Source organism: Chionomys nivalis, chromosome 1 (genome assembly GCF_950005125.1).
Source record: "Chionomys nivalis chromosome 1, mChiNiv1.1, whole genome shotgun sequence".
Classification (NCBI taxonomy): Eukaryota; Metazoa; Chordata; class Mammalia; order Rodentia; family Cricetidae; genus Chionomys; species Chionomys nivalis.
In genome coordinates, this window is record NC_080086.1 from 117099001 (window position 1) to 117119572 (window position 20572).

Consider the following 20572-nt stretch of genomic DNA (forward strand, 5'->3'; position numbering starts at 1 on the left):
CTTTACTAACTGCAGAAAGAATACACAGTGAATCCGAATTGGATTTTGCTCTCAAAGACTTCACAATACAGTGGGGAAACAGAGGACAGACTCAAATTGCTATGCTGAGAACAGTTACAATCATGACAAGTAGAGCGAGTCACCTGGGAAGGGGGGGAGGGAAAAGATACTTAGGATTAAGTATGAGGAGCTGAGTGAAACACAGCCCGGCAGGCGCTTCGGCTCTTCTGATGTGGATAGAAGCAAGACACGTTTCAGAAGTGCCACAGATCACCCCCCACTTCACGCCCGTGGCAGGGCGGGGTTCAGAACCCCTACTTCTCACTCGAAGCACTTACCACATGCCACTCTATTTTCTAACCTTTGGCCCATTTGCATGTTTAGTGTAGAGGATGGGTCATTGGGAAGCAGCGATGGGGTAGCTGGCCACTGTCCCAGGTCAAGGAGAGCAGGGACTCGCCAGAGGCAGGGTAAGAGGGGAGGGCTGGAGCAGGCGGGGGCCGGCAGCTGGGAAGGCAGGCCAAGGGGCGGGCAGAGGTGGTGGTCAGCCCCCAGGCGGTCCAGGATACTGGCCCAGTCAGGAGCTCACACTCGGCTGGCGGGCCATGGGGCAACACGCCCCTGCGCTGAGACTGCTGCAGGCACTGGCGATTCTGGTGCTAAAGCCATCACCGCTGCAGACCCGGCAGCTGCCAGGGTCGCGCTGCCCCGAGCCCTGCGACTGCACCCCTGACGGTGCCCTGCGCTGCCCTGGCCCTCGCGACGGCCTCACCCGACTGTGAGTACATGGTGCCCCAGGTCCCTGCCTTTTGCTACTCAATGTTGAGCCCCTTTGCTGGAAAGCAGGATATAACGTTTCTTGGCTTGCCAGTGGTGAGGACCAGTGACAGAGTAGGTCTGTTTGTCCGTGCAGCTCAGACCTCTACTTCATCATGGGGGAAACTGAGGCGGGTAACTTAAAACTGCCCCGAAGCCACAGGAGGTATCTCTATGTCGCTGCCTGAAGGCCTGATGAATCCAGTGGCCCTCCTTCACCAGCGTTCTTTGCCTGAGCAGTCTGAGTGGTTCTGAGCCTTGGGCAGCCCGGTCTAGGTAGGCTGCTGTGGGCTCCCGCACCTGCGGTATAGAAGCAAGGGGCTCAGGCCCTGGGGCCAAGGGTAACCTGATCTGTCAGCAGCGGTGATGACTGCCTGGCCTCCAGTTACCAGGTGTGCCCAAAGTGCCTGTGGCGGTGTGCTTGCCGCTCAGCCGGGTTAGCTGTGGGGGAACAAAGCCTGTTTTCTGACTTCTGGTGTGCCACCCACAGACGCGAGTGAGGGACTGCAAGCATCAGCAAGTAGAGGAAGGCCACCCTTCCTGCAGCCGTGGGATAAAGACAGGAGGGGACCATTAGCACTAAGATACCAAATGTCCTTCCATTTAGGAAAGGGTTCCTCACATTGCATGATCCTGTAAACGTGGAAATGAACAGACAGACTGGTAGGTTAGTAGTTCCCAGGGACTGGGGATGGGTGTCTGCTAATGGCTGTAAGGTTAGGGGTGATGAGATTTTTCTAAGCTTAGATTGTGGTAATGGCTTCCCATAAAAATACTAAAGCCATTATTTGAAATAGGTGGATTTTACATTACATGACTTTCATCCCAATAAAAGCGCCAAATAAAATAGGAGGTAGCACAAACGCACGGGGGGGGGGGAGGGTCTTCCCAGTGCTCCTTTGAAAACACGTGCTATGATGGGGGAGGGATGAAACCCTAGCTTGCCCCCTTGGGAGCCATCCTTGCCAGCTTCTTGGAGGAACTGAGGCATCCTGAGCATTTGGTCTGCTCCCTGTGGACAAGTTAATGGCCTTCTAGGAATGGTCGTGGCTGTGAGAACAGTTACAGGTTGAGGAGTTCTCTTAATTAGTTTCCATTAACTATCTTGTCAGCTCTATGCCCTGAAGGTGATGGCCATGCTAATAGAATATGTTTCAATCAATCGACAAATCCATGGAACCTGCCTCCCAAGTTCTGGCCTCGTCCTTCTGTGACAAGCCTCCTCTATTGCTCTTACAAGTGACGCTGTCGCTAACAGCCGTTCCTACACACCTGGCTTGTACACTTTTGACAACTCTGAGATCTAACTAGAAGGAATCCCTTGTTCCAGGACCCTCGGTGGCAAAGAAAGACCTTATTAATTACCTTTCTGCAGTTGTTTGTCTTTCTAAGAAAATTGCTTTTCCTTTAATTAAAAAACTGCTTCCAGCTTCTCCAGCTTTGGTACTGGGTGGAAACTGCCTGTAGCTAAGGATGGAGAAGAGACAGATAAGTCAAGTCCTAAGCTCTTTGGTGCTAAGCTGTTCACATGTTGCCTGAAGACGGGATCACTGATAAACCCCTTCCCTGAAGTAAGCCGAAGTGACACTCCTTCACTGCCCTGCAGCACTGTTTAAACAAGCCTATAGAGTAGTTGCCCTGCTCACTATGGCTAAGTGGGAGGCAGGGACAATAAAATTACACTGAGCAATTCTAGTTCTCTAGAAGGAGTTGGTTCTGGAAGCTTAGGAGGGATCCTAGAGAATTCTCAGCATCCTCCACAGGCCCTCCCTTAATATCCGCCATCCCAGCATCCTCTTGTAGACATTTAGAAAACCCCGCACCAAGCATGGCAACTCCTACAAGGTCGTGCTTCTTGAAGACCAGGTGACTGAGAAATAACCTTGTCCTTTGGGGGCGAGAGCTCTGTGAAGGTAGAGCCATCGTAGGAATAACGCTGAGAACCCAACATCCGTGTAAAAACAGATGTTTATTTAAAAAAAAAAAAATAGAAAGGTTGCCACTTCAAAGCAATGTTTTGCAAGTGTGAACTTGAGGCCGCAAAGGAACATCTCCAGGCTAGGTGTGGATCTCAGGCCTATTGTACTGAATCAGGAACTCCCCAGAGAACACTCCGAAGCCTTGCTCTTCGTAGTGGTATAAATTTTCTCCAGCTATAAGTGTCCTCGCCCCGTCACCCCCTCTGTACATATGCCTATTCAATGGAAGAAGAAAGCATAAATTTAAAAGCTCAAAGTCAGAGACAGGTGGAAACCAACCAGAACAATGGAAGGTTTGGTTTGGTTTTCTTCAAAGAACAATACAAGAAAAATTCCATAAGGAAGGGCAGGCAGAGGACACCAGACATGAGGAAAGGGTGCATTTGTTAGAGTGAACGACTCAGTTGGAGTAGGAGGGAAGCAACGGTCTAAGAACTTAAGGGAAGGGTTACTCTTGGAACAAGGGTCATCTGTGTGCTGAAGAAAGGTGTGTAGACAAAGGTATAACTCAATGTTGAAGTAAAGCAGAGGGCCACAGACTATTGTCCCCATCATAAATGTATCATTTATGTTGAGAAATGAATGAAGCAACAAAAAAATCATCACAAGTCAGAAACATACTCTGGATAATGAATTATCTGAAGTGAACACACAAGAGAAAGCTGAGGTTTTGAAGCAAGGCTTCCAGAAGAGAGCTGTGCTGGCTAGCCTTTGCAGAGGGGAGGGGGGCACCCAAGCTGTGGCAGGGAAAGAAGGGGAAATAACTCACAGTGCCTCAGAACTCAACCGTGTCCCTCAGTAGATACATCTGTGCTTCAATCGGTCCAGATGCTGAAGACTCTGCCTCCTAAGATCTTTGAGGTTCACTCTTTGGTTTGAAAAGAAGAACCAAGGGTGCATGAGTGATAATTGCAAATCACTGACAACACGCTGCTGGCAATTTTTCAAAATGGCATTGTTCAAACTATTCATAGTTTCTGCCCCTTGCATTTCTCATTAAAGACATAAGTGTTTAAAACCTGAGCTATGACACAAGAAGCAACCTCCTACGTTTTTCGTTTTGCTAATAGGGGGAGGGAGTAAATGGAAAAGATAATTTAAAATTTTCCCTTTCCTTTCTACTTATTAGCTCTAGGAAACTGGTAGGAGGGAGGGGGGAACTCTCACCTTGCACATAGTTATATAAAGATTTTTGTCTCTATGACAACAGAAAGGTTGATCTTCTTGATGTTGAAACAGCTTCTGAAAACTTGTAAGTATATGCTAATAATAATCATGGCAATTTATTGTTTGCACTCTGTGCCTTCTAAACATAGCTCAAGTTTCTAGCAGTTTGCATGTGACACAACCCAGAGACTCTCTGCAAGGAGAAACATGAGGACCTACCAGTCCAGTGTGCCTGGACGATGACCATCGTGACACTTCCCTGATCCCTTTCTACCCTCCAGGGGGATCAGGGTCTAATCAGCTCTCAGTGCAGTGACAAGGGCACACTGGGAAGTGTGACTCTGTTCAGAGGAGGGGAACTCGCCCAGGAGACCAGGGTAAGAGGAGAGAGAGGACATAGGCTCTGATAAACACAGGGAGCCACTGAATCACGAGGGGCCGAGTACTCCAGAGGAAGACCTGGGGACCCAGAAGAAGAAAGGAGGAAACAAAACGTGTTGCACAAAGCACAGGTTCCACCAAAAGGCCTGGCTAGAAAGAAAAGAACATAGCTGAGTGACTCCTTCCTCTTCTTCCTTTCCCAGACTTTTTGGAGAAAAAAATGCAAATTTTAAAGGAAGATGAAAAGTCATCAGAAATCTTTGATTCATACAAAAAGAGAGAAAATAGCCTGTTGACTAATACAAGTCATTGTTTGATGCTTCCTTGCAAAGAGATCAAGCACAAACTCTGAGTAGGAATCTCTTCCCCACAAGTCTTCACCATGATTGCTACACACAGCACACACACACACACACATGCACACCTCCATTCACAGACATCTTTCTTCCACATTTTATCGAGTAAGGTGACTGAACCTCAGAACCTAAACATTTGAGGGTAGAGGTGGTTTATTGTGGAGGACTGGTAGGCCAGCATCCCTGATCCCTGACCACTAGATACCAGTAGTACTGTTCTCCCAAGTTATGACAAGGCAAAATAGAGACACCTCATGGGGGCAAATCTTCCCTCAGCTGTTAATTTTCAATCAATGTGCCAGACTGAGAGCCCTTTGAAGAAGTCTGATTTAACTCAGGATTCCCAGAATTCCAGAGGCATTATGATTAAACTGTTTATCAGGCCTCATGAGATTGGATTGAGGTGACAGGTTATGTGTGGCAGTGCGTGTCTATAATCCCAGCACTCAGGAGGCTAAAGCAGGATGATTGTTCTATTTCCAGAAATTTAAGGTCAGCCTTGTTTACAATGGGAGTACAAAGTCAGCCTCAAAAACCTGAGTACATACATAGATGAACAGAACAAACTAATGCAAGAAGTTTAATATGTGTGCTAACACGCGCCACATTTAAACATCGCAAACCTCTCTATTCTAAACCAGTAGTGGGGAAGGTTCTGTGGGTAGTCAAGGGAGTTCTTTGTATCTTTGTGCTATGTCAGCACCCAGACCCTACAATCTACTGGCACTCTCTCTGTCCTTTAGAAGCCAAATAGCAGGTGCAGCTCCAGAGAACCAAGACCTGGCTGGCAATATAAGTCAGTGATAGCACTTGCCTGGTAGACATGGGAAGCTAGGTTCATCCCCAATACTGCAATCTGCAACCTGTCAATCAAGTAGTCAATAAGACAAGAGGTGGGGACTACAACTTATTCATATGACTATACCCATCTAGATTGGTTTAATCATGAGTCCACATCCAGGGAGCCATTAAAACAACAACAGCAATAACAACCAAGGCAAGTGCATGAGGGCATACAGGTTCCCAGAGCAGGGAACGCCAGCTAACACATTACATGAAAGTGTCTACAAAACAGAAGAGAAAACCTTCCAAACTCCTACAAATACTTGAGACTTCCTGGAGAAGTCTGAACTTCCATTCAGACACAGCTTTTTCAGTCATGCTGGGAAGGCAATTCTTACATCTGGTTGAGCTGATAAAGAGTCTCGTTGCACCAACCTATAGGAAGACCAGATTTTGGTTTTGACAATCATCCTTTGGGAGAAAGTAAATAATGCCCATAGCAGAAGACTAAACACAAACGGACCCTAAAATCTCAATGCAAAGGCATGGAAACCAATTGGTTAAGATAAGAATCTCTTTGGCTTTGGAAGTAGATATTCATTTTGAAAACAAGTTCCTTGGGCTGTCTGGGGTTGTGATTGTTTAACTCAAAAATCTGTGAATTTAAGGCTCATTTCTGCTTGATCACCAACCACTTTCTGCCTCTCAAGCCCATTCATTTCTTTTTCATTTGTTATATTGATTTGGATGGGGCTGAAGAGATGACTCAGTAGTTACAAACACATATGCTCTTGCAGAGGACCCAAGTTTGGTTCCCAGTATCCATACCAGGCAGTTCACAACTGTCTGCAACACCAGTTTCAGGAATTCTGGCCCCGTTCTGCCTCTGTGGGCATTTGCAAGCACATGGTGTGCAAAAACTGAGGCAGATGCAACACCTACACACACGCACACACATACACACACACACACAGAGTCAATGTTTTGAAAAAAAACTTAATTTTTATGTTGTATGTATGGGTATTTGCCTGCATGTATGTGTATGCACCACCTGGAACTCTGGTGCCCAGTGAAGTCAGAAGAAAGTATCAGATCCTTGGAACAACCAATGTTTGGTTGTTAGCATCATGAGAGTGCTAGAAATAAAACTGGGTCCTCTGCAAGAGCAGCAAGTGATCTTAACCAACGCTCTTTCCAGCTTCAGCCTCCATTTCTCGAAGGTAACAAAAAACTCTTGCCAAAATACTCTCAGAGCAGCAGCCCTCAAGGTGCCCTAACCATGTGCAACCCCGGCTGTTCAGAAGGCTTAGCAGTTGAGTCAGGACCGTAGAGAAAAGCCTTGCTGTTCACTTCAAACCAAAGAGAGCTGGCTCCTTAGAACAGATGTTCTCTGTGCCTGCACCTCCTCTTGGTTAAAGAAAAATATAGGTTTTAATGAAAATTAGCAAATTTCCTGCCATATCTTTTGTTTTGGTTTGGTTATTGAGAAGAGAATTAAAAGAATACCACTTACCAGGCTCTGGCTTGTGCGCTGTATCTGGGAGCTTCTCCACTGAGTCTTCGTTTATTTTCAGCTTCCTCACTTTGGAAGATGACACCCTTCCAGGCAGCAAAATCCTCACAGCTGCTCTGTACTTGGCCTTGAACTATAACCCTCTAATAATACCTGAACCAAATTCAGAAAAGCCTATTTTGAAAACCAAACTCGACTTGCAGAAGGAAGGCTTTGCCCTTTGCTGCTCTGACAGCTGCCCTTGACTCTGATGCCTGGAAGTTACTCCTGGGTCCCTACCTCCTCATGGCCACCATCATGGGGTAGAGATGCTCTGGTGTGACAAGCACGGCCCCTAAGTGGTTTGGATTGATCAGGAGGACAATCCCAGGCAGTCTAGATTCTAACACAGGCGTCTTCCCTAATTTTCACGGTAGATTTGTCCTAACAGTAAATCCTGTGCCTTTTACAGCAAGGGTGTGATGGCTCTAGTGTGACGGCTCTAGTGTGACAACGGCTCTAGTGTGACAACGGCTCTAGTGTGATGGCTCTAGTGTGACAACGGCTCTAGTGTGACAACGGCTCTAGTGTGATGGCTCTAGTGTGACAACGGCTCTAGTGTGACAACGGCTCTAGTGTGACAACGGCTCTAGTGTGACAACGGCTCTAGTGTGATGGCTCTTGCCTCAGAGTGGGGCTCTGTTTGAAGAGGATAAGCACGGCAACAGAGCCAAAGTACTAGAAAATCGAGTTTCTGCGTAATGACAAAGTATTATCATAAACTGGCAATGCAGGAAGACTGAAAACTCCACAGCCCAGATCTACCACCACAGAGCAAGTGTCTGTCACCCACAACCCGGATATACCACCACACAACAGCATCTGCCAACCACATCCCAGATCTACCACCACACAGCAAGTGTCTGTCACCCACAGCACAGATACACCACCACACAGCAAGCATCTGCCAACCACAGCCCGGATACACCACCACACAGCATCTGTCATCCAAGGGCACTAGAGAAAATGATCCACTAGTTCTAGTCAACCTGGGAAGCAAATAAGTTAAAATCTAAAAATAACAGAGCTCATTATTGCCTGGAGTCTAATATTCTGACAACCCTGTGTGCACCATCTCTGAAATATCCCTCTCCAGGACCAAGGTGATTTCAGACTCAGATGCCCCATCACAGGACTGCCAGGCTCCTTCCAAGTCCTTTTCTTTCCTCATTTCCCATCCCCAGGCTTCAGGCTAGACCCTGGAAATGTTCAGGTCTGACTCGCTGACCATTTAAGATCTATCCTCTGAAATACAGCTCCAAAACCCCAAGCCTTGACATCCAGAAACCGTATGAGAGAAAGGGCCAGTGTTCAGGTGACTGAAGGAAATGCAGGTGTTACAAACTGGATGACGATCACAAACATGGTGGAGATCAGCGGTAGGAACCATCTATTTTAGCTAAAATAGCAAAGAAGCCTTGGTAAAGGACTAGCTGACCAAGTTGAGTTTTGGGATTTCAGGTACCTCAGTTCCATCCTCAGATTAATTAGCAGTATTTGGTATATCAGATGCAGCCAGTATTTACATGTTCAGTTCCAAAGGAAAAGGGAGAAAGTGGTTTTAAAGTGTTGGGCATGAGAAACTTAGAATGAATAAAGGAGATTCCTGAAGCATATCTGTTGGGTTGCTGCCCTGACAATGTAATATTCTCTACCTCTGAGAAATATTTTTGAGAAATCATTACGGATGACACAGCCATTCCCTGGGGAGAATTCAACGTGGAGTTTCATTTACCAGAGTTATTCTTGTCGTGTTATATTATTGCTGGAAGAATTCTAGTTTAGAGGGCACATTGAGTTATTTTGCTCTGTGTCTTTAGAAAACTTTAAATGGATTTTGAGTAAGAGCTTAGATGTGTTTACCATTTTCCTCAGAGGCTTTATATTTTTAATTTAGTTGTTGCACAAATGACTTGGCAAAGCCATTATCCACAGAATCTTCTTAGCATCTTCGTTCACAGGGCATTTCATGGACTCCTTGCAGGAGCTTCCTGGGTGCTCTGGAAATGGCCATCTTAGAGGAGAGTCACTCAGACTGCACTTCCCACTGGGGAAGTTCCAACTGGCTGGAATGGTTTAAATCAAGGAGCGAATGTAAACTTTCAAAGTGGCTCCCTAGAGTCAAAAATTTCACGAAAAGTTGTTCTCTGTCATCTCCCTAAAAGGTTACCAAGTGGGGCTTGTAAAAAGCTGAGTCTAAGAGAAACGTACCAAGTGGGGATGGCCACCCTTGCTCACAGTCATCCTATCCCTGACCAGTGGAGAGGCAAAGTGAAAAATAAGTAACATGTACTTTATAGACAAAAGAGTGACCCAGGACAAATAGAATTTGGAGTCCAATTCCAAATTACTGAACCTGTCTTTGCTGGTCCCTGCGAAGGAACTGGAGTTGTGAGGCATAGTCCAGACAGCCTCAGCTGTTCACAGCAAAAAGCTACGAGGCGCAGCCTGAGTGCCTGTCCTGTGCTAAGGGTTGGGTTAATACTGTGTAAGATTTTTAAGTGTGATATTTTATTAGTTATTTGAGAACTGAATACAATGTATTGATAATATTCGTTCTTACTCCTCTCCCATCCTAACTCCTCATAGATCCATCTCTTTAAACCTCTGGCCAGCTTTACAATCTCAAAAAAAAAAAAAAGTAACCTACCAAGTCCAGTTTGAACTGCCCACACACCCATACACTGGAGAGTGATAAGCCTACTAGGGACCACACCCTTAAAGAAAACTGACTCTCCATCTTGCAGAAGTCATCAACTGGCAACAGCTCTTCAGAAGTTGGAGATGATGAGGCTCCCTTGCAGCTATCACAGCTCTTCCAATGGATGAGTATAGCAATCTTGTCATGTTCAGAAGACACTACTTCACTCTGTTCCCCCGACCTCTGGCTCTCACAGTCTTTCTGCCCACTCTTCTGCAATGGACTCTTAGCCTTCATGGGGGGGGGGCATATGCAGATGTCCATTTTCAGCTGAGCACTCCATGGCACTTACTCTCTTTCCTGTGGTTAGGGATGAGTTTCTGCATTAGCTACTGTCTATTAGACAAGGAAACCTCACTGTGAAGGGCTGAGAGCTATGCTAATCCAAGGGCATAGAGATGGGAATTTGGAGGGCAGTTTGATACAGTGGGTTCTCAGTCAAATTCTTTTTACTAGTAAAGCATCTTCTCCTGTGGAGTAAGCCTTAAATACAACCAGAAAGTAGTAGCCAACCTTCCAGACCTGTGGATCTAGCCAGTAGGGAGGAAATCAACTTGATTAGTTCCAACCTGATTTCTCCATGTTTTGGAACCAAAGTGTGTGGCACCTTCAGAAATAGGGTCTTATCCTTGAGTTCTTGTGGGCAACTAAGAGCAGTGAGAATAGACCTTATTACTTTGGGGAGGGGGGTCTTCCTGACACCCCTGACCAACAATTTGAGGGAAGCATTCCACACCTGGCACTGGACTTTGCATTTGACAACCTATAGCTTCTGGGAAAAACGTTGTCTTAGTCACTGCTCTATTGCTGTAAAGAGACCCCATGACAAAGGCAACTCATAAAAGAACACATTTAATTGGGGGTTTACTTACAGTTTCGGAGGGTGAGTCCTTTATCATCATTGTAGAGAGCAGGGTGGCAGGCAGGCAGGTACTGGAACAGTAGCTGAGAGCATTACTTTCTGATCTGCATGCAGAGAAACAGAGAAAAAGACTAACATGGGCTTTTGAAACCTCAAAGCCCACCCGCCAGTGACACACTTCCTCCAAAAAGGCCACACCTAATCCAACAAGGCTACACTTCCTAATCCTTCTAATCCTCCCAAACAGTTCCACTCCCTGGTGCTCAAATCATGGGAACCATTCTTATTCACACCACCACAGACATTATCTCTGTAGTTATATCTATAGGATAACGCCAGCTAAACTCTTTTATATGGATACATATATATTTAGGAAGCTTATAAAATAGTAGGCCTGCAGAAGACATTTCCAAACATCCCTAGTGGTAGTTATCTCTTCCCCTACCCTCTCTCTATCTTGGTGTTTTCAAGTTTAGCATCAAAACTAGTTTTTACAGATGACCTGCAGCCTACTGATCTGAAATGAAGCTGTGGTGTGAAGCTGAGTGCTGTGGTTTCAGCATGCAGGTTCTGTGCTTCTCACACTGCTCCAGAGAGAAAGCACACACAGTTACATATGGGAGCTACACTCCTTCCAGAGCATGGTCTGAAAGGGACCTGTAAGTAAGGGGAGAATTTGGTCAGTGGAGCAGGGTGAAGATGTATCAGATGGCAGAAACAATGGGAATGATATCACGGACATGTGAGGCTAGTTCAAGAAGCCCAAGTAATTAGATTTGTCTAGGGAGATACTATCCAGAGGGAAGATGTGAGCCATGAGCATAATTTAAAATTTTCTAATAGCCACATTTAAGAAGTTTTCTAAAGTTGAAATGAATTTTAAAAAACTATTTAGTCTAGTATATGTAAAACATCACTTCAATTAGCAAGCAATACAAAACATATTGTGCCATATGACATTTTTTCTACCAAGGTTTCAAAGCTAGTATGTTTTTTGAGACTTGCAAGTCATCACACTTCAGACACATTTGCTGTTAATTGGGAACCAACCATATGTGGGCTAGTGGCTGCCATATTGGACAGTGCAAGTCTAGTGTAGGAAACGAGGGTAGAAAGCACAAAGATTAAGACGTGAGTACACTCTAAGACTTTTGTTGCCAGTTAACTAGGCTAAGAGGCATCACAAAAGGTACTGAGTACCAGAGTGGCATAGGGGAATTGTCAGTAACAGTAATAGATAGGGTTGAAGAAGTCCAGGCAGAATGGAGAAAAATCTTTTAGGAGACCCCAAAATGTTCAAGGTAGAGTAGAGAATGACCAAGAATGATGGCTGGTGACAAACAAAGGGACCAGAAGAAGAGACTGCTTGGGAACAGAAGCCCCAGAAACCAGATACTCAATGGCAGAAGAGGGAACGCGGTCACATAAACACCTGGAAATCCCCAAACTGCAAGCAGTGCTAAAAGTAGTGAAGTCATCAGGCCCAGAATTGGACAGAGGAAGGAGAGAAAATCCACTTTGGGGACCTGTAAAGCCTCAACGAAAATATAACTGTAGCTGCATCTTCAAGTTAAAGACCGAGAGTGTGCCCTCCAAACACCAAGGGCTCCATTCAGAAGGTGAGACTTTTCACAGGAAAGCACAAGATTGTAGGGTTGGGCCACTTGACACTTGGCAAAGATAACAGTGGACCACAATGTGGTTACCAAGACGGGGATCTGTCCCTGAATTATCACATGCTTCAGGAAGTCAATGCGCTTCTCCTAGCCTGAGTCTGCCTCTGTGCAGCAAGGGACTGAGACAGAGAACCTGTAGGTGGCTCCGGCTCCAGTTCCGGCTCATGGGTCTAACACAGGAAGTGTGTCTGGCAAATGATGGTGCTATTCACCTGACTGACATTTCCAGGGGCACCCCAAGATTTCCTGATGTAAAGTAGTAGCTATCTGCTCCACCTACCTCATGTTGAGTTAGCATGGAAGCCTTAGATCTCTCAAGGCAAATCTGAAGCATAGAGACCAGGATAAAGCTATCCCCAATGAGAATAAAACCATTTCCATTTTATTCTAAATGAAAGCAAACTTTATTACAATTGCTGAGAAGGTCCAAAAAGATCAGGAAAATCTTGTGTCTGTTAAATGTAGAACAGACTGTATGTAATAAACATAAAAGCATTAGCATTCTCTGAAATTAAAGAGACAGCCCGCTTTTCAATAGTTTTATGTACAAAAAAAGTTTTGTTTTGTTTTGCTTTTTTAAATCAAAAGTCTTGACCTCTGAGGTCTCCTTTTTTCCCTCTATTTTAAAATTCAGGGTGTAGCTCTAGCAATGAGCTAATGGTCTGTGGAAAATGTATGTGTGTTTATACCTTTCTTGAATGGATAATGGGGAGAACTCTCCTAAAGAGTTAGAAGTTAATAAAATTACTTCACTCCTGTCCCACTGTAGGCAGAAAGGGAAGAGCTTCCACAAAATGACCAAAGACTTTACCCAGGTGTGGGGAACTCAGATGAATGCTGGATTTCTCCTCTGGCCCTCCTCTCCCTTGGGCAGAGCTCTGCCTTGATGTCTCAGAAGGTGGGGCTGCCAGGGAAGCAATTGCACTCTGAGAAATCTCAGAGGTGAAAGCCCCACAGCTGTCATTTGCTTTGTGCAGTCAGAACCTGTCTTTTGTAAAAAAGTGTCACTTGAAGTCTATTTTTTTCATTCACCTAGAGAGTTTGCTATTTCAAGGAACCCTGCAGTGAATCCTTCTGTAGAACAAAGACCTTTTGATAATTCAAATGTATCTCAGTTGATAGGTTTTCTTAACCAAGGATTCCGGAATCCATCTGCTTCCTTAGGGGTGGAACCCTCCTGCGGAACAATGACATCTCCAAACTAATCTTACCTTGAGAGCTGGTTGACAGCCAGTGAACTGGACAAACTGGCTCCTTCCAGAGTTCTCTGTGCTACTAAACTCAAGCCCCATCCCCCAAGGACCTAGGAGACATTAGAAAATGACTAAGGAACGCATAATAAACTGACTTTTTTTCTTCATGGAAATTGGATTTATCTAAATTACATGAATTTTCAGCCACTTAATTCTGGCACGAGGAACACCGAGAGCTTGGCCATTGCTGCTGGGCAGAAACAGGATACAGTTAACGGCTCAGGCTTTAAAATGTTTTTAAAAGATAGGGTGGTCCTTTCTGGGACGACCACCATGAGAAGGGGTGGTGCCCTCCTCCACAGCTCCTGGGAGAAGAATGGGGCAGAGTCTTAAGTTGAGGGTAATACATCTGCAAGCACCAGTCCATGGAGCTGGCGTAGAGGACGCACCTATGAACTGAAGCTCACCAGAGCATTTACTGAAATACAGCCCAGTACAGGGTCCCTATCTGTCCCTGAAGGCCTAGTTTGACTGGCAGCCAGAATTCAGCAGCATGAGCTACTGAGATATCTAGGAACTGTGCTCAGGCAGTGTTTCCCCCTCAGGGATGGGGATCTGGTACTTGGGAATGACAGGAAGGAAGGACTAGGTTAACTACTAGACTGAGGTTAACTACTAGATAAGGAAATTGGGTAAAACAAGCACCAAAATGGCTTGGAAGTGGGCACTAGTGGGCACCAAAATGGCTTGGAAGTGGGCACTAGGGGCATCCCTGCTCTCCAAAGATGATTCCGTCACATTTAAAATATGCCCACAACTTTAGAAGAACCACAATGTTCTAGTTTCATTCTGGCAAAAAGCAACTAGAAGGGGTAAGTTTTCTTTCGCCTTATACTTGCAGCTAACGGTCCCTCACTGAAGGAAGTAAGGGCAGGAACATGGAGCAGAAAGCACGGAGGAAGGCTAACTGCCATCTCCCTCTCTGCCTCTCTTAGACCTTCCAAGGCATGGTGAAGCCCACAGTAGTAGACTGGCCTCTCCTGCATCAATCATTCATCAAGATAGTCTCACAGACATGGCCATAGGCCCACTGGCACAAAAAGTTCTTCAGCTGAGGCTTCCTCTTCCCGGGAGACTCAGCTTGACAGTAAAACTAACCAGGACACGTGGCCATTTGCAGGATCCTTGGATTATAAGTGGCTTTGTTCCAACTCTAAGGAATAGAGACCAGTTTTGAAGTTTTAGCCACATGTGGCTTGGAACCCACAAACTCAATGAGTAGAGACCATACCAAAACTGGTAAAGCTGAGGCAGCCTTTGTCATCCCAGCTAACTACTTGTCATAGCCTCAATGGCACAGGCAAGTTGGGTTTGCCATAATCCAGGTGTCACCTGGACTGCATCATTGATATGTCAAAGTCTCAAATGGCACTGCATCCATGGTGCCGTGGCTGTCCCCCCAGAGAGCAGCCCATGCTGCAAGTTGGACTCTGCTGGGCCCTGGTTCTTCCCATTCATCCTAGACTAAGAATGAGGCCCCTTTTGTTGCCGCTTTTTCTTGTTTTCAATCACCAGGTTGTTGTGGAATATTACTTTTAGGTGTGTTACACTCATTTATGTCATCGAATATTTGTTTAATGATGCAAAGATGTGTTGCGTTCTTATATGTTGCATTTGTTTAACTCTGTCTATCTAAAACACCTGATATGTCTAATAAAGCGCTGAATGGCCAATAGCAAGGCAGCAGAGAGAAAGAGGTGGGGCTGGCGGGCAGAGAGAATAAATAGGAGGAAAAATATATGGAAGAGGGAGGAGTGAGAAAGGGAGGAGAGGAGGAGGCCAAGGGCCAGCCACCCAGGCACACAGTCACACAGCCAGTCACAGAGTAAGAAGGAAAGATATATAGAATAAAGAAAGACAAAAGGCACAGAGGCAAAGTGTGGTTAGAGAAACGGCATAATTTAAGTTAGAAAAGTTGGCTAGAAGCAAGTGAAGCTAAGGCCGGGCATTCATAAGTAAAACTACGTTTCCATGTATTTATTTGGAAATTTGGAAGCTGGGGTGGTAGGCCCCCACAGAGAAAACAACCACACCAGGTCCCCTAGGGAGAGATGTATAGTTAGGAATGTCACCCACCTGCTTTAGGTGGAACAAAACAGGGAGAGGCCTTCCTTTGCCTTCTCTGCTCTGCGCACAGCACCCGTTCATTTCTGGGGACTGGCCTCAAGAGCTGCTGTCATGGCCTCCCTCTCTCCTCTGGCCTCTGTCACCCATCTCCCGGCTTCTGCTCCGTAACAACATTTCCACAGGGGTTCCTGACAGTCACAGTTTTTTTGAATGAAAATATTTCTAACTTCAGAAATAAATGAATAAATGAAAAAGAAAAGACAGTCAATCAAAGTACATAATTTTCTTCTCCTTTTGCTTCTCGGGTACAGGGACTTAACTGAGCATATGTCTTTAGTTGGGGTACTGTAACATGAGGGGGCCTGCATGTTGGGGTTTCATTGGCCACTCGAGTCTCTGATTTTAGTTAATTTTTGAATCCCCTTTATGACTTCTGCTCTTCTTTCCTCAGCATTGGTAACAATCTGAAACGATGAAAACACTCATGTGTTTTATTTGTCGGTGTTTAGTGTTCATGGGAATAGGATTGTGGGCTTATCTAGGTCATTGTTCCTGCCACCATGGAAAGAATAATTGAGGCATCTATCAGGAAGGGAGCACCCTGGACAGCAGGGCATCCAAACGGGTCTTTACAAACCACAGCTGGGAAGGAGGCTGAACTCCGTCATCCTACAGCATAGTAGGCTAACTATAGCAACAATTAAATGACTACGTCAAAACAGCAAGCAGAGAGGATTTTGAAGGTTTCCCAGTTTCTAGCAAAAAAAAAAAAAAAATACCGCAGGTCTGAGCTGGTGGATTTACCAATTACTCTTCTGCCCAACATGCATCGTATACTTGTGTGAAAATGTCACAATGCCCCGCATAACTATGTGTCAATATTTAATAAAAAAAATGTGGGGCACATCATAAATGAATGCTTTCAAAGATGAAAAACAGGTGCTTGACTGCACAGAAACTGTTGTCAATTGAAGACAAATCAGAGACGAAAACATGGTATCTTGGAATAAAAATATGAGCTAGTGATAAACCAGTTGGGATCTGTCTTGAAACCATGGGACTATGATCTCCAGCTGCTTTGTGGGAAGAGGTCAGTGAAGCAGCAGGCACCTCCTCACTCTACTTCTCTCCTCTCCCTCTCGCCCCAGGCCTCTCTCTCTCCAGCCACACCCACAATGCCGCCCTCCATTCCCAGTGGTCCTGTTGATGGTAGGGACTCTTTATTTTCACCTCAGCTGCCTTTCTGCTCTGCAGAGTGGACATCAACTGCAGAATTCCATCTTGTCCTGGGGACAGCCAGTGCATGATCTATAGCTACTCTCGCTTCTGTCCAACCTTTGCTCCTCCTCCCCCAGTCCTACATCAGTCAACAGTTCAAGCAGCCTCCCTGGTCAAATCTAAAGCAAACTGCTCCTGTGGGAACCACAGCGTGCTCCCATTTGGAAGGGGAGGCTGTCTGCCCAGAGGCTTCAGCTGTGAGCGTCATTTGCATGAATAAACAGCTCTGAAGGGTTCAGCTGAAGCTTTTATGTAAACACTCTCCAAAATATGTTCTGTGCTGCATTATCCCCAGCAATAAAGATTCTGGCACCGGAATTTGGCTGTCGGTTTTATTGATGTTGCACGGGGTACAGTAGAATACAGCTTTCTCTTTCGGAAATTTATTGGCATGGCAGTGTGGAGAGCAATAAAACTGTGTTTTTAATCAGTAAGCCAAGCAGACAGGATTCCAGGAGAAATATAGGAAACAAAGATGCCATGGCAAGGAGGTTTCTCCCTCCACTGCCCCTGCTGCTATGAAAGCTCTGGTTAAAAAATATTGGGGGAGCGGTATCCTCAAGAACAGAACCAGAGAACCCTGTTTGCATTATTCCTCTGTCTCTAAGAAACTGTTGAGTGAAAGCATTTTCCAGAAATGAAGTTTCTGAAATTCCTCTGCATTATGTTCAAGGAAGGAATTGCTGGTGACTGGATTTGTGAGAAAAGCAGAGAGGGTAGAACACTCTAGAACAGTCTTCCATGAGAAACAAGGTATATTGCTTTGCTTCCCAACAGAGAAAAGATTAGGACTCAAATGTGCAATATTCAGTGCATAAAAGGAAAGGCATTCTGAGGCAGTCTGCTTGGTTGTTCCTTGGTCCATTGACTCAATCTCTTCATGACCGAATTTCTCCTGTTAAAGGAAGTACCCGTTTCACCCCACTGTCCTACTGTCCTGTGGATTAAATGAAGTTATAGGAGGGTGGACAACACTCACACAGAAGCTTCTGAAGGCAGCAAGTCCTCTCTGTCACCCGTTGACTGAAGTTTGCTATCAGAGAGGAAGTGAGCTTTCCTAGTGGCTAAGGGAGCTCCTGGGCGACCATGAGCGACCAGGTTGTTCTCACACATCTAATGTCACGGGATATGTCCTGATCTACTTCCTTCATAGCCTTGGGCCCAAATGTCTTGAGCCACTGCAAACACTCAACCAATGGTTGAATAATTGTCCTTGCTTTGGAACTGCATCTCCTAAATTCTCTTTCTGTCAGGATCCTTAGACAGTCCCAGGTCCCTCAGCACTGGCTTTGCTGTAGTTGACTGTCTCGCTTTTCTCGGTACTTACATCCTGTGCAGCTTTGAGGACAACTGAAAGAATTCTTAGGTGGTCCCTGTGGCTTTGAGTGTCCGAAGGAAACCCTCCCTCAGATGCCACGAGGTGCCCAGGATCTAAGGAGAGGCAGAAAGTGATCCAATTCAGAGGCTGAAAAAAGCCCCCTGCAAAAGGTTGATACAGAAACCTATTCCCAGTGGATCTTTCCTGTTCCCACTCACAGGACTTCTGATTGTCATTCCCCCGCTTGTTTCCTCAGACCCCAAATAGCTTCTTGTCCACCCTTCAAAACCAAGCAGAATGCTTCAGAACTGGTGACTATTTACTAGGTGTAGCTCTGTTTGGGGCTATCCTGATGAAACCTCTCAAAATTTCTCCAAGACAGGAATTGTTACTGAAGCAGAGTGCTTACATGGCCTGCTCAGGGCTGTATGACAGGTAGAGGGAGTGTGAGGATTTATGGCCTGCTCGGGGCTCTATGACGAGGAAGAGGAAGTGTGGAGATTCGATTCCAACATTCGTCATCTTCACCAGCCAGTGACACATTCCGATAAGGACCAAGAATGACTCCTTAGATGATTAAACCGGAATCCAGTTGTTAATCTTACAGTGGCAAGTTCACACACATGTACACATGTGCGCGCTTGCACACACACACCCCACACACACACTACACACTGTTCATGAACTTGAAGTCCCAACCCTTAAGCTTTTACCTTTTCTTTTTTCTTTTCCAGATCACTCACCTATCTCCCTGTCAAAGTGATCCCATCTCAGGCTTTCAAGGGACTTAATGAGGTTGTAAAAATGTAAGTAAGATACTGCACATCAAAAGACATTTATAATTGAAATAAAGAATTTTTTTTCTAAGAGAAAAACACAGTTGAAAGGGGATAATTTTTTCCAGGAGAGAAACTGTGTTTAGGAAACCCAACTATTTTTATCTTTATAATACAAATAATATCTATCAGCCTTTGAAGAAATGGTATGATTTTTGAGAGTCATTAAAATTCAGATAATTAACCTTGCTTCAAAGAACTGAATGCATTTTGATAAGCGATAATATTCTTTTTAAGTAGAAAAGAGATAGATTCCAATCATAAAGGTTCCCCTTCTGCCTCAACAGCTATTCCCTAATGTCACCTTTTTTTGATAACTCCCACATTGATGAAAATATGTTAGAAGTTTATTGTGAATCATAAGATAATCATTGTATCTAAAATATAACAAGTGCCTGACAAAAGCCCAGGATTTATAACTGTGCAGATGAAAAGCGTGCAGCGAAAGCACGAAGCAGCCCCGGATGCTGTATGATCTCGTGTTCCTCGGGGAGACTTCGGGCTCTTGGTCCTGAGTTTCAGCTTCCAAAGCCGAAGACCTCATCCACAGGACAAAAACTCTCTAGGAAAGAAAGCTTTGCGTGTCCTCAATAACACCAGCCTGAGCCAAGCTAGCTCAGTGGTCATTTCCTCCCTCACAGGCCACCTCTAAAAATTCAGGTGACTGCCCAAGTAGATTTGCATACCCACACAAGACAGCACTGACCATCTTAGCCCCACAGGGAACCTCTGCGGTTCTTTGTTATTAGCAAGCAATGATAACATTAAAAATACGATCATATGAAGAGGACTTCCTGCTCTTGTTAAGGACTAGAGTTTGGCTCACAGCATCCATGTTCTGTGACTCGTAACTGCTTGTAACTCCAGTTCCGGGAGGATCAATGCTGTCTTCTGGCCTTTGAAGGTACCTTCACATGCATTTACATACATACAGAGAGACATACACACAACACATAAAATAAATGTTAAAAACTCTAAGTCCTCAATAACAGTGCACATTACAGGAGACTCACTGCACGTTGTGTATGTGGGTTTGCGAGCTTGCCCAGGCTCTTCTGCTCTGATGTTTAGATGTTGAGTTTCCGTAACTTTCAATGCATTGAGACTTCCTACTGAGAAAAGCAGGCACAGTTAAGTAAATAAACCATCAGATAGTGATGAGATGAAAGACCTCAGGGCCATCCATTACACTGTTGTTGCTTTAGGCTCTGCCTCTCTGTGAGCCAAGCTCTCCTGGAGTCTGAGCCTTCAGTGAGCATTAACCTTAGAAATGCACAAACCCATCTGTAAGCAACTTTCCTAAGATGACACGGGTCCAGGATTTGACTAAATTGTCTATATAACTGAGTCTAAGCTGGTCCTTTGCACTTATGAGCCTTCAAAGTGTAATTGTTACATAGATGAACAAATACACAAACTCCACTTGTGAATTGGAGATTTTTTTTCTCAGCTGTCAGCAAATGTAAGCTTTTGTGGGGGTTGTGACATTACCACCATGCTGGGAATTGATGGATGACAAACCTGATGCATTTACTTTGTGTCTGTCT

The 20572-nt window shown here is 45.1% G+C and overlaps 1 protein-coding gene across 4 annotated transcripts in view; it reads left to right on the forward strand.

The window, feature by feature from the left end:
- The first annotated feature begins 605 nt into the window (after positions 1-605).
- Lhcgr (luteinizing hormone/choriogonadotropin receptor) overlaps positions 606-20572 on the forward strand; it is a 53496-nt gene continuing 33529 nt past the window's right edge. For all 4 annotated transcript variants that reach the window (XM_057778288.1, XM_057778305.1, XM_057778296.1 and 1 more), the window contains exons 1-2: positions 606-778; positions 18924-18995. In XM_057778288.1, coding sequence (XP_057634271.1) covers positions 606-778; positions 18924-18995 — 245 coding nt within the window. The remainder of the gene's footprint in view (positions 779-18923; positions 18996-20572) is intronic.